The sequence below is a fragment of the Pristiophorus japonicus genome, chromosome 3, assembly GCF_044704955.1.
Source record: "Pristiophorus japonicus isolate sPriJap1 chromosome 3, sPriJap1.hap1, whole genome shotgun sequence".
Lineage (NCBI taxonomy): Eukaryota > Metazoa > Chordata > Chondrichthyes > Pristiophoridae > Pristiophorus > Pristiophorus japonicus.
This window is the reverse complement of record NC_091979.1, coordinates 216884306-216899279: the sequence shown is the minus strand read 5'-3', so window position 1 is coordinate 216899279 and position 14974 is coordinate 216884306. Positions and strand designations below refer to the sequence as shown.

General features: G+C 42.3%; 1 protein-coding gene and 1 non-coding gene across 4 annotated transcripts in view; one reads left to right on the top strand and one right to left on the bottom strand.

Annotated features, from left to right (window-relative positions):
• Window positions 1-14974, top strand: part of pcnt (pericentrin) — a 308639-nt gene that overhangs the window by 188127 nt on the left and 105538 nt on the right. For 2 of the 3 annotated variants that reach the window (XM_070876280.1, XM_070876278.1), the window contains 2 exons: window positions 684-803; window positions 916-936. In XM_070876280.1, the coding sequence (XP_070732381.1) occupies window positions 684-803; window positions 916-936 (141 nt within the window). The remainder of the gene's footprint in view (window positions 1-683; window positions 804-915; window positions 937-14974) is intronic. The other variant, XM_070876279.1, reaches the window with a different exon arrangement.
• On the bottom strand, window positions 9398-9479 carry trnas-uga (transfer RNA serine (anticodon UGA)). The gene has a single exon. It is a non-coding gene; the product is annotated as a tRNA-Ser (tRNA).

The window sequence follows — 14974 nt, the reverse complement described above, 5'->3', positions numbered from 1 at the left end:
GCTTGCTTGTGCGCAGATTGGCTGCCGTATTCCTACATTGCAACAGTGATTACACTCCAAAAGTACTTAATTGGTTGTAAAGCGCTTTGAAATGTCCGGTGGATATGCAAGATGCTATATAAATCCAAGTCTTTCTTTTTTACCAGACTGTTGGCGCTACCACGTAGAATATTTTTACAACAAACTATCCTGGATCAATCATTTGTGGCCAAAAGCCTTAGTTACCAATATTACTAGCATGCAGAAGTCAACACTGAATCAGGAGGAAGCCACCTGTTGGCACACCTGCCTCTGCCTTTTCATCGATCATTGCCACCTCACCTCTACCCTCACCTTCATTAAACAGCACTGAAAGGAGAGACGGGAGACCAAAGCCATGGCACCGTGATATCACTGATGCTCAATGTCTTAGTGGTATTTGCTTCATCGACTTTTCTCATAATGGGAACTTGAGCTTAACTTGATGTTATATAGAGAATGCTTTGTATTGAAGAAATAGTAAGCTAGCATGCAGGGTAGCCAATTTTCCCTGTGGTCAATCCTCTGCTTAATAAATGAAAAGGAAATTTAAGAGGGGGAATAAAATGGAATAAAGTGAAGAATGAAATGATACGGTAAAAGATGAACAACATATAAATTTAGCAAAGTAGTACCTGAGAGTTGGTTGTATCCTTTTCACTCAGGAACAAGCAGCCGAGCGTGAGCACGAACGAGATGAGTTCCAGCAAGAGATTGAAAATCTGGAGGCGCAGTTAAAACCGGGATTAAAATCACAAGGAGTTGGTGATTATACAGTATCCAAGGTATGATTACCTCTTCAAATCGCTTACTATTTTCATATTGTCCTCATTGAAACATACAATTTGCATTTCATAATATTTTTTTTTTCTTTCTCCCCGGCCATGGATGTTTTAGAACGATTATTTGAGCCTCCAGGTATGAGAAAATGTTGCCTATGTTTTGATCAATCAGTAATAACCTGGCTGCATGCTACTTTCCCCCTAATAGTTTTCTCTTAGCATTTCTATCCTTTGCCTCATCTGGGAATACAAGTGTTTTCTGTAATGAAGCTCACCTTTAATTCCTTCATCAGAATTCAAATATTTTTAACAATGTTCTTAATACTAATATGTTGGTAACCAACTTGGGTTGGTTCTGAAGTTTGTTTGGGGAAGGCAATGAAGAAAGCAAATGCTGCAATTAGGGCCATGAGTAATAACTGACCTGAACACGAGTAGAACTGAAGCCTGATGTGGTTCTGGTTAAATATTGCCTCAATGCAATGTTTCACCGTACCTCAATATCCCTACTGTATTCAAATGTAGCTAACTGTAGAATATGGGTACTCAAATGTTTATTCCTACTCAGCAAACAGGATTATGTAAAGATGCAGCAATGCATGACCATGGGCAAGGGAGGCATCCTAACAATGATAATGTTTCATCTGTATAATTCTAACCAGGGGCAGGCTAAAAGCTAGATTTAGTAAGAACTTTCTGCCGATCTATTTTGTAAGATCACTTCTCTGGTTAATAAAATTATAATACATACACACAGATCCTTGATAACTGAGTTCCTTTAATGGAGACTCCTTCACTGATGCCCTACTCTTATGCGTTTTACATGAGTTGTGGCAGCAGTGGGCCATTGATTGTTCCCAGAGTGACCACCTTTGTCCAAAAGGCACTAGCCATAAGGTTAGCTCATGCAGATACTGTTTGTGGGGCCCTGCATAGCTGCTGGTCAGTTCTAGGGGCAGATTTAGTTCTGACTGATGCAGCTGTCAGCAACATTTTGGTCAAGTCACCAAAGGCAAGTGGTCTATTTGCTGAGACATAAGCTGATTTCTTCAACTTCTCTCATTTGTTCTTTATCTGGAGAAGAATTCCCTGTTATTGAAGGTTCGCTGCCTTCTATAGGAATGCCGAGTCAAAGTGCTGATTCAGCAGAAATATAATCTAAGTACAATTCTTGGATTGCCTCACAGCTAGGCACGAGATCGAAACAATTTGTGACACACTCGGGTTGGCTTAGTTACCATACAGGTCCTATCTACAGTTAGACGTGCTATATTAATGTAACAGCTCTTGCTTCAAGTTGAATGAGGTATATATACATCATCGCTGACTGATCAAGATCTTTCAGAAAGATTATTTTATGCTTGGACCTGATCTGTCCACTCATCTCAAATGTGAAGAAATGAAGATGTCTTTATATCTTGTGCAGATGTGTTTCACAGGCGATTAACATTTGACTGCCTTTGCTTATAAATAACATGGATTCCAATCTTCTGCATTCAAATCCAGGACCTTCAGCCCACCATCCCCATCTCCCTCTCCCACCCAAAGCTTGTATCCATTCTCAGTAGAGCATGGTTGAAATTGTCCAAGCTAGAGAATGGAAGTCCTCATTTGGTCTGGGATGGATCTTGTAACGACACCCTATGACAACAGATCCCTTTAGAAAATCTTGAATTAGCTGATTGTGATCCCACTGGCTCCTCAGGACTCTAATAATATTCCTACTCATGCAGAGTGTTTGTGTGGGAATGCTGAGAAATTGATCACTTCAACAAGTTAATGTCTGATTATGATCCTTTAGCAATAGCGCTTTAAAATAATTTTAATAAAATAGTTTCCATGGAGAATGAATGTGCAGTTGGTATGAGGGCTGCATCAAAAGTATCCTCCTCCTTTGCAATTTACGGCTTTTTATTTCAATTTGCAATCTAATGATGAAGTATTATTTGAAGGTTGCATCGAAAAAATTCTTGAAGGTTATAGAAGCCATCAGGAGGCTTGGGAGAGACGGTGGTAACTGAAATCTTAAGAACGACTTGCCAAAATAAACTTCTCTGTTCTTATCAGTATTTTTAGGGTCACATACAAAGAAATACTAAGTAGGAAGCCAGAAAGCAGTAATAATAATCCTTTTACCAACCTTTGTGCTAGGTATTTCCCAAGTATGTTTCTATTGCAATTTCATTTAGGGCTTCCATATCTACCTTTATTGAACTGATTGGTTTATCAGGACTCCTATACTGAGCCAGTTCAAGGTTTTATCCAAACTTTGCTTGGATCCTGCACAATAAGGAGCTAGAACCCTTGTCAGCTGATAGTTGCAAATGATTCTATGGTTGGTGTCACTACCCACAATTCCTTGTTGAATCCATCACGGTAGTTTTGAATGCAGAATTCTTCACTGGGTCTCTTCAATTGGATCTCCTCTTCCAGTGGTTCCACTGCATCTTTGTTAAACTTGATTTCTAGCCTGCAACGTTTGATGTTAGATGAATAGCAATAGTATGAATCTTCTTTTTTTTTTATATTCCACCAAAGAATAAAAATAGCTTTACATTTGGGGCAAGTGGAGATGGTCAGAACATACAATAATCTCTTACAGTAAATGCCCCACCAGTCACTCCATTTTGCTGTATCCTTCCACAAAACATTTATTGATGGTCCCTTTTATCGGGATTCACTTGTATATATTGCCTGGAGGTGCATTATAACTATCAACTTTATAGCGCAATCCATCCCTTCCCCCCTGTGCAAGTAGCCCTGGTGTTTCACTCTGCAAAAAGGCTTTTAATTCACTATTTCTACATAGTGGCCTAGCAATGCTGATAAAACTAAGCTTTCTTTCTTGCATTAAAATCTATCTTCCATTTTAATCTATGTCATGTATAATTAATTTGGATTTAATTCAAGTTTTTTGTCAGTCCATTCACAGGAGCAAAGGAGCATTCTCTCAATTTCAGTCCACAACCTAAGTAAGCATTTTATAGAAATAGAATCATAGAAATATACAGCACAGAAGGAGGCCATTTCGGCCCATCATATCCACGCCGGCCAACAAAGAGCTATCCAGCCTACTCCCACTTTCTAGCTCTTGGTCCGTAGCCTTGTAAGTTATGGCACTTCAAGTGCACACCAAGTACTTTTTAAATATGGTGAGTGTTTCTGACTCTACCACCCTTTCAGGCAGCGAGGTTCAGACCCCCATTACCCTCTGGGTGAAGAAAATTCTCCTCAAATCCCCTCTAAACCTTTTACCAATTATTTTAGATCTATGCCCCCTGGTTGTTGACCCCTCTGCTAAGGGAAATAGTCCTATCCACTCTATCCAGGCCCCTCATAATTGCATACACCTCAATAAGGTCTCCCCACAGCCTGTCCAATTTTTCCTCATACATAAAATTCTCCAGTGCATGCAACATCCTCGTAAATCTTCTCTGTACGCTCTCCAGTGCAATCACATCTTGTGTAATGTGGTGACCAGAACTGCACGCAGTACTCTAGCTATGGCCTAACTAGTGTTTCATACATAACCTCCCTGCTCTTGTATTCTTTGCCCCTGCTAATAAAGGCAAGTATTCCGTATGCCTGCTTAACCACCTTATCTATCTGGCGCCTTCAGGGATCTGTGGGCATGAAATCCAAGATCCCTTTATTTCTCTACACTTCTCAGTGTTGTACCATTTAATGTGTATTCCCTTGCCTTGTTAGACCTCCCCAAATGCATTACTTCACACTTCTCTGGATTGAATTCCATTTGCCACTGTTCTGCCCACCTGACCAGTTGATATGTTCCTGCAGTCTACAGCTTTCTTCTTCATTATCAACCACACAGCCTATTTTAGTATCATCTACAAACTTCTTAATCATACATAGAAACATAGAAAATAGGTGCAGGAGTAGGCCATTCGGCCCTTCGAGCCTGCACCACCATTCAATAAGATCATGGCTGATCATTCACCTCAGTACCCCTTTCCTGCTTTCTCTCCATACCCCTTGATCCCTTTTAGCCATAAGGGCCATATTTAACTCCCTCTTGAATATATCCAATGAACTGGCATCAACGACTCTCTGCAGTAGGGAATTCTACAGGTTAACAACTTTCTGAGTGAAGACGTTTGTCCTCATCTCAGTCCTAAATGGCTTACTCCTTATCCTTAGACTGTGTCCCTTGGTTCTGGACTTCCCCAACATCGGGAACATTCTTCCTGCATCTAACATGTCCAGTCCTGTCAGAATTTTGTGTGTTTCTATGAGATCCCCTCTCAACCTTCTAAACTCCACTTAATAAAGGCCCTGTCGATCCAGTCTCTCCTCGTATGTCAGTCTAGCCATCCCGAGAATCAGTCTGGTGAACCTTCGCTGCACACTCTCAATAACAATATCCTTCCTCGGATTAGGAGACCAAAACTGAGGCCTCACCAAGGCCCTCAGCAGTAAGACCTCCCTGTTCCTATACTCAAATCCCCTAGCTATGAAGGCCAAAATACCATTTGCTGCCTTCACCGTCTGCTGTACCTGCATGCCAACTTTCAATGACTGATGTACCATGACACCCAGGTCTCATTGCACCCCCCCCTTTCCTAATCTGCCACCATTCAGATAATCTGCCTTCGTGTTTTTGCTCCAAAGTGGATAACCTCTCATTTATCCACATTATACTGCATCTGCCATGCATTTGTCCACTCATCTAACCTGTCCAAGTCATCCTGCAGCCTCTTAGTGTCCTCCTCACAGCTCACACTGCCACCCAGTTTAGTGTCATCTGCAAACTTGGAGATATTACACTCAATTCCTTCATCTAAATCATTAATGTATATTGTAAATAGCTGGGGTCCCAGCACTGAGCCCTGCGGCACTCCACTAGTCACTGCCTGCCATTCTGAAAAGGACCCGTTTATCCCGACTCTCTGCTTCCTGTCTGCCAACCAGTTCTCTGTCCACATTACCCCCAATACCATGTGCTTTAATTTTGCACACCAATCTCTTTTGTGTGGGACCTTGTCAAAAGCCTTTTGAAAGTCCAAATACACCGCATCCACTGGTTCTCCCTTGTCCACTCTACTAGTTACATCCTCAAAATATTCCTGAAGATTTGTCAAGCATGATTTCCCTTTCATAAATCCATGCTGACTTGGACTGATCCTGTTGCTGCTTTCCAAATGCACTGCTATTTCATCTTTAATAATTGATTCCAACATTTTCCCCACTACGGATGTCAGGCTAACCGGTCTGTAATTACCCGTTTTCTCTCTCCCTCCTTTCTTAAAAAGTGGTGTTACATTAGCTGCCCTCCAGTTCATAGGAACTGATCCAGAGTCGATAGACTGTTGGAAAATGATCACCAATGCATCCACTATTTCTAGGGCCACTTCTTTAAGTATTCTGGGATGCAGACTATCAGGCCCCGGGGATTTATCGGCCTTCAATGCCATCAATTTCCCTAACACAATTTCCCGCTTAATAAGGATATCCTTCAGTTCCTCCTTCTCACTAGACCCTCGGTTCCCTCGTACTTCCAGAAGGTTATTTGTATCTTCCTTCATGAAGACAGAACCAAAGTATTTGTTCAACTGGTCTATCATTTCTTTGTTCCCCATTATAAATTCACCTGAATCTGACAGCATGAGACCTATGTTTGTCTTCACTAATCTTTTTCTCTTCACATATCTATAGAAGCTTTTGCAGTCAGTTTTTATGTTCCCGACAATCTTCCTCTCATACTCCTAATTAAGCCCTTTGTCCTCCTCTGCTGAATTCTAAATTTCTCCCAGTCCTCAGGTTTGCTGCTTTTTCTGGCCAATTTATATGCCTCTTCCTTGGATTTAACACTATCCTTAATTTCCCTTGTTAGCCACGGTTGAGCCACCTTCCCCGTTTTATTTTAATTGTACATCCAGACAAGGATGTACAATTGTTGAAGTTCATCCATGTAATCTTTAAGTGTTTGCCATTGCCTATCTACCATCAACCCTTTAAGTATCATTTGCCAGTCTATTCTAGCTGATTCACGTCTCATACTATCGAAGTTAGCTTTCCTTAAATTCAGGACCCTAGTCTCTGAATTAACTGTGTCACTCTCCATCTTAATAAAGAATTCTACCATATTATGGTCACTTTTCCCCAAGGGGCCTCATACAACAAGATTGCTAATTAGTCCCCTCTCATTACACATTACCCAGTCTAAGATGGCCAGCCCTCTAGTTGGTTCCCTGACATATTGGGTCTAGAAAACCATCCCTAATACACTCCAGGAAATCCTCCTCCATTGTATTGCTACCAGTTTGGTTAGCCCAATCTATATGTAGATTAAAGTTGCCCATGATAACTGCTGTACCTTTATTGCATCCCGAATTTCTTGTTTGATGCTGTCCCCAACCTCACTACTACTGTTTGGTGGTCTGTACACAACTCCCACTAGCGTTTTCTGCCTTTTGGTATTCCGCAACTCTACCCATACAGATTCCACATCATCCAAGCTAATGTCCTTCCTTAGTATTGCGTTAATCTCCTCTTTAACCAGCAATGCTAAAACACCTCTTTTTTTTCCTTTCTGTCTATCCTTCCTGAATATTGAATACCCCTGGATGTTGAGTTCCCAGCCTTGGTCACCCTGGAGCCATGTCTCCGTAATCCCAATTACAGCTATCTGTGCAGTTAATTCATCCACCTTATTACGAATGCTCTCACATTGAGACACAGAGGCTGCAGGTAGCTTAAACCCTCCCCAACAACACTAAACCGCGCCCCCCAGCGAAGATATTGGTCCCGGCTCTGTTGAGGTGCAACCCGTCCAGCTTGTACAGGTCCCACCTTCCCCCAGAAGCAGTCCCAATGCCTCAGGAAACTAAAGCCCTCCCACCTGCGCCATCTCACCAGTCACTTATTCATCTGCTCTATCCTCCTATTTCTGTACTTACTAGCTCAGGGCACCCGGAGTAAATCTCCTCTGTACCCTCTCCAGTGCAATCACGTCCTTCCTATAATGTGCTGGCCAGAATTACATGCAGTACTCCAGCTGTGGCCTAACCAGTGTTTTATACAGTTCCAGCATAACCCCCCCCTGCTCTTGCCTTTATTAGCCTCGGCTAATAAAGGCAAGTATTCCGTATGCCTTCTTAACCACCTTATCAATTTGGCCTGCTACCTTCAGGGATCTGTGGACATGAAATCCAAGATCACTTTGTTCCTCTACACTTCAGTGTCCTACAATTTAATTTGTATTCCCTTTCCTTGTTAGCCCTCCCAAAATGCATTAACTCACATTTCTCTGGATTAAATTGCATTTGCCACCGTTCTGCCTACCTGACCAGTTGATTGATATCTTCCTGCATTCCGCAGCTTTCTTCTTCATTATCATCTGCACACTTCTTAATCGTACCCTCTACATTCAAGTCGAGATCATTGATGTATGGTAGGGACCTCGTACTGAGCCCTGCGGGACCCCACTGGAAACATCCTTCCAGTCGCAAAAACACCCTTCAACCATTACCCTTTGTTTCCTGCCTCTGAGCCAATTTTGGATTCGACTTGCCACTTTGGCCTGGATTCCACGGGCTTTTACTTTTGTGACCAGTCTGCCATGTGGGACCTTATCAAAAGCTTTGCTAAAATCCATATACACTACATCATACGCTTTGCTTTCATCGACCCTCCTGGTTACCTCCTTGAAACATTCAATCAAGTTAGTCAGACACGACCTTCCCTTAACAAATGCATGCTGACTGTCCTTGATTAATCCGTATCTTTCTAAGTGAAGATTTATCATGTCTTTCAGGACTTTTTCAAATAATTTTTCCACGACTGAGTTTAGGCTGACTTGCCTGTAATTACTCTGTCTATCCCTTTCTCCCTTCTTAAACAAGGGTACCACATTGTCAGTCCTCTGGCACCACACCTGAAGCCAGAGAGGATTGGAAAATGATCGTCAAAGCTTCTGTTATTTCCTCTTTTGCTTCACTTAACAGCCTGGGATACATTTCATCCGGGCCTGGGGATTTATCCACTTTCAAAGCTGCTAAACCCCTTAATACCTCCTCTCTCACTATGTTTATTTCTTCTAATATTTCACACTTCTTCTACTCTATATAGCTTGTAAATAGCTGGGGCCCAAGCTCGTTACAGCTTGACAACCTGAAAATGATCCATTTATTCCTACTCTATGCTTTCTGTCTGTTAACCAATCCTCAATCCATGCTAGTATATTACCCCCAAACCCATGAGCCCTAATTTTGTTTAATAACCTCTTTTGTGGCACCTTATTAAATGCCTTCTGAAAATCCAAATATACCATACCCACTGGTCCCCCCCTTATTTATTCCACTAGTTACAACTTTTAAGGAACTTGGAACTGTAAACCTTCAAGAGCTTCTTTGCTCTTACTTGAATGCAAGATAGCTTTCTAAAACATAAGACATAACATAAGAATTAGGAACAGGAGTAGGTCATCTAGCCCCTCGAGCCTGCTCCGCCATTCAACAAGATCATGGCTGATCTGGCCGTGGACTCAGCTCCACTTACCCGCCCGCTCCCCGTAACCCTTAATTTCCTTATTGGTTAAAAAATCTATCTATCTGTGAATAAAATGTTCGCTGTAGAATCGCTGCGAGCAGGGCTCGAACCTGCGCGGGGAAACACCATTGGATTTCAAGTCCAACGCCTTAACCACTTGGCCATCACAGCTAAAGTAGATAGGGAGAAGCTATTTCCATTTCCAGAAGGGTCGATAACAGGGAACTCAGATTTAAGATAATTGGCAAAAGAACCAAAGGCGAGATGAGAATTTTTTTATGCAGCGAGTTGTGATGATCTGAAATGCACTGCCTAGAATGGTAGTGGAAGTAGATTCAATAGTGACTTTCAAAAGGGAATTAGATGTACTTGAAACTGAAAAATTTGCAGGGCTATGGGGAAAGGACAGAGGAGTGCGACTAATTGGAAAGCTCTTTCAAAGAACCGACACAGGCACGATGGACCAAATGACCTCTTTCAGTGCTGTAAGATCTATGATGGCAGCTCAATCTAATATAAACTGAGTAATTACACATTCTAAAGCCTCTCTAATTCTATCTTGTTACAACGATTATAATCTACCATTTGATAGGATTGAAGGCCGATAAATCCCCAGGGCCTGACCGTCTGCATCCCAGAGTATTTAAGGAAGTGGCCCTGGAAATAGTGGATGCATTGGTGGTCATTTTCCAACATTCTATAAGACTCTGGATCAGTTCCTATGGACTGGAGGGTGATAATGTAACCCCACTTTTATTTAAAAAAAAAAAGGAGGGAGAGAGAAAACAGGGAATTATAGACCGGTCAGCCTGACATCAGTGGTGAGGAAAATGTTGGAATCAATTGTTAAAGCTGTAATAGCAGCGCATTTGGAAAGCAGTGCCAGGATCGGTCCAAGTCAGCATGGATTTATGAAAGGGAAATCATGCTTGACAAATCTTCTGGAATTTTTTGAGGATGTAACTAGTAGAGTGGACAAGGGGGAGCCAGTGGATGTGTATTTAGACTTTCAAAAGGCTTTTGACAAGGTCCCACACGAGATTAGTGTGCAAAATTAAAGCACATGGTATTAGGGGTAATGTACTGACGTAGATCGAGAACTGGTTGGCAGACAGGAAGCAAAGTGTAGAAATAAATGGGTCCTTTTCAGAATAGCAGGCAGTGACTAGTGGGGTACCACAAGGTTCAGTGCTGGGACCCCAGCTATTGCCAATATACATTAATGATTTAGACGAAGTTATTGAATGTAATATCTCCAAGTTTGCAGATGACACTAAACTGGGTGGCGGTGTGAGCTGAGAAGGGTTTTTAAGAGGCTGCAGGGTGGCTTGGATAGGTTAGCTGAGTGGGCAAATGCATGGCAGATGCGGTATAATGTAGATAAATGTGAGGTTATCCACTTTAGTGGTAAAAACAGGAAGGCAGATTATTATCTGAACGGTGACAGATTAGTAAAAGGGGAGGTGCAACGAGACCTGGGTGTGATGGTACATCATTCATTGAAAGTTGGCATACAGGTACAGCAGACGGTGAAGAAGGCAAATGGCATGTTGGCCTTCATAGCGAGAGGATTTGAGTATAGGAGCAGGGAGGTCTTGCTACAGTTGTACAGGGCCTTGGTGAGACCACACCTTGAATATTGTGTACAGTTTTAGTCTGAGGAAGGATATTCTTGCAATTGAGGGAGTGCAGCGAAGGTTCACCAGACTGATTCCCAGGATGGCAGGACTGACATATGAGGAAAGACTGGATCGGCTAGACTTATAGTCAATGGAATTTAGAAGAATGAGAGGGGATCTCATAGAAACATATAAAATTCTGACGGGATTGGACAGGTTAGATGCAGGAAGAATATTCCCGATGTTGGGGAAGTCCAGAACCAAGGGTCACAGTCTTAAGGATAAGGGGTAAGCCATTTCAGACCGAGATGAGGAGGAACTTCTTCACTGAGTTGTGAGCATGTGCAATTCTCGACCACAGAAAGTTGTTGGGGCCAGTTCGTTAGATATATTCAAAAGGGAGTTAGATGTGGCCCTTACGGCTAAAGGGATCAAGGGGTATGGAGAGATCGCAAGAATGGGGTACTGAGGTGCATGATCAGCCATGATCTTATTGACTGGTCATGCACTTCAGTACCCCTTTTTTGAAGAGGTCCTGCAATCTATGGGAGAAGACTGTCAGCATGACTACTTTCTTCAAAGATTTAACTCCAAATATCTCAGGATTATGGCTCAGTAGTACTGAGGGGAAATTGGAACTTGTCTGAAGATCTCATTCTTGGCTAAAGAATTGACCTCCTAAAATGCAGTTCATGTAAAAACTGCTGCAGATTGTGGCTTTACAAGTGCTATTTAGACCCACTTCTTTTAGATTAATCAAAGCGGTGATCACTGTTCTTGTCAAATGGCTTTTGTCACAGTTTCTTGGAAGTTGAGGTGCTAACAGTTGCCAGCAGTGAAGAATACAATCCAGTAGATAGTTGGCAATCTTGGATGAAGATATTTGTCCAGTTCTCAGAAATGTAATACACAAATGTTGTTCTACCTACAAAATAGCATTCTAGCTATCTACATTTAGCATTTCCACAATGAAAATATGCAACCTTGTGCCAATGCGCTGAAGAAATAGAAACATAGAAAATAGGTGCAGGAGTAGGCCATTTGGCCCCTCGAGCCTGCTCCGCCATTCAATAAGATCTTGGCTGATCTGATCTTGGCCTCAACTCCACTTTCCTGCATGCACCCCATAGCCCTGGACTCCCTATTGTTCAAAAACCTGTCTATTCAATGACCCAGCATCCACAGCTCTCTGGGGTAGAGAATTCCAAAGATTCACAATCCTCAAAGAAGAAATTCCTCCTCATCTCTGTTTTAAATGTGCGATCCGTGATTCTGAACCTATGCCCCCTAATTCGAGATTCCCCCACAAGGGGAAATATCCTCCCTGCATCTCCCCTGTCAAGCACCCTCAGAATCTTGCACGTTTCAATAAAATCACCTCTCATTCTTCTAAACTCCAATGAGTTTTGGCCCAACCTGCACAATCTTCCTTAAGACAATCCTTTCATCTCAGAAATCAACCGAGTGAGCCTTCTCTGAACTGTCTCCAATGCAAGTATATCCCTCCTTCAAAAAGGAGACCAAAACTGTGCGCAGTACTCCAGGTGTGGTCTCACCAATACCCTGTAAAGTTGTAGCAGGATTTACCTATTTTTATACTCTATCCCCCTTGCAATAAAGGCCAACATTCCATTTGCCTTCCTTATTACTTGCTGTACCTACATGGTAACTTTTTGTGTTTCATGTACAAGGACCCCCAGATCCCTTTGTACTGCAACATTTTGTACTCTCTCTTTTAAATAATAAGTTGCTTTTTTATTCTTCCTGCCAAAGTGGATAACCTCACATTTTCCCACATTATACTCCATCTGCCAAACCTTTGCCCACTCAGTTAACCTATCTATATCCCTTTGCAGATTCTTTGTGTCCTCTTCACAACTTGCTTTCCCACTTATCTTTGTATCATCAGCAAATTTGGCTTCATTCAAATGGCACCCCGCTAGTTAGTTTGCCAACCTGAAAATGATCCCGACTCTTATGTTAGTCAGCCAATCCTCTATCCATGCTAATATATTACCCCCAACCCCGTGAACTCTTATCGAATGCCTTGGAAATGCAAATATACAACATCTACTGGTTCCCCTTTATCCACCCTGCTCATTAGATTCTCAAAGAACTCTAACAAATTTGTCAAACATGATTTCCCTTTCATAAAATCTGCTTGACTGTATTATGATTTTCTAAATGTCCTGCTACTACTTTCTTAATAATGGGCTCCAGCATTTTCCCAATGACCATGTTAGGCTAACTGGTTTATATTTTCCTGCTTTCTGGCTCCATTCTTTCTTGAATAGGGGCATTACATTTGCTGTTTTCCAATCCACTGGGACCTCACCAGAATGCAGAGAATTTTGGTAGATTACAACCAATGCATCCACTATCTCTGAAGCCATTTCTTTTAAGGCCCTAGGATGCAGGCCATCAGGTCCAGGGGATTTGTCCACCTTTAGTCCCATTAGTTTGCCTAGTACTTTTTCTCGAGTGATAGTGATTGTTTTAAATTCCCCCCCCTCCCTAGAGCCCCTTGATTATCTATTATTATTGGGATGCTTTTAGCGTCTTCTATCGTGAAGACCGATACAAAATATTTGTTCAAAGTCTCTGCCATTTCCCTATTTCCCATTATTAATTCCCCAGTCTCATCCTCTGAGGGACCAACGTTTACTTTAGCTACTCTCTTCCTTTTTATATACATGTAAAAGCTCTTGCTGTCAGTTTTTATATTTCTTGCTGGTTTCTAAAAACATCCCAATCCTCTGGCCTACCACTAATCTTCGTAACATTGTATGCCTTTATTTTTAATTTGATACCATCCTTAACTTCTTTCTTTCTCACTGGAATATATCTTTGCTGAGAGTTATGAAATATCTCCTCAAAAATCTGCCACTGCTTATCTACCCTCTTACTCTTTAATCTAGTTTCCCAGTCCACTTTAGCTAACTCCGTCTTCATACCTTTGTAATTGCCTTTAGTTAAGTTCAGGACACTAGTTTGAGACCCAAGTTTCTCACCGTCAAACTGAATTTGAAATTCTAACATGCTATGATCCCTCTTCCCTAGATGATCCTTCACTATGAGATCATTCATTAATCCTATCTCATTACACATTACCAGATCTAAAATAGCCTGCTCCCTGGTTGGTTCCACAATGTATTGTTCTAAGAAACCATTCTGAATACACTCTATGAACTCGTCCTCAGGGCTGCATTTGCCAATTTGATTTGTCCAATCGATATGAAGATTAAAATCACCCATGATTATTGCTGTACCTTTCTTACAAGCCTCCATTATTTCTTGATTTGGAGCCTGTTCTACAGTGTCATCATCATCATCATTGGCGGTCCCTTGAATGAGGATGACTTGCTTCTGCATGAGTTCATAGATGTTTCAATGAAGGACCTAATATTCCAATCCTGAACTCCAATTGAAGGGGTGGAAGATGCCTGTGCATGGATTTTTTTAACGTGTGGTGACTGTTGCACACCAGCCACCCCGGCTTGACAGAGCTCGGCCTTTATCCAGTGGTAAAAGTAAACCAGGACGACTGAAGACATGCTCTGCTGCACGGACCTAGTGCGCGCACATATCGCAATGTGGGCTGGCCCGAGCTGCCCCTGGGCCCTCTGCTCTTCTGGGCCCTGTACCTTTGCCGCTCCTCCGCCACGATCTCTTGCCGCTCCTCCGCCACAAACATTCGCCGCTCCTCCGCTGTACCTGGCCCCCGCCGATGTTTCTGCCTATGCTCCAAACGGCGACCTGGGCTTTGATGACCACCCAGTCTCCCACCTCAAAATTGTCGGACACTTGGAGCAGCTCACGCTGGAAGTTGTAGTGGTATGCTGCTCCAGCTCTTTTAAAGCCTGACTTGCGGAGGTATTCTCTCGCAGGTTGTGGGGCCACGATATTCCAGGCCCGCCGTTCCAGCTCTTTTATAGCCTGACTTGCGGAGGTGTTCTCTACGATTTATATTGGAATAACAAATCCCAGAATACAAACCCCTATGAAAGGGTCATTTGCATCGGCACAATCTGACACAGTTAAATCCAT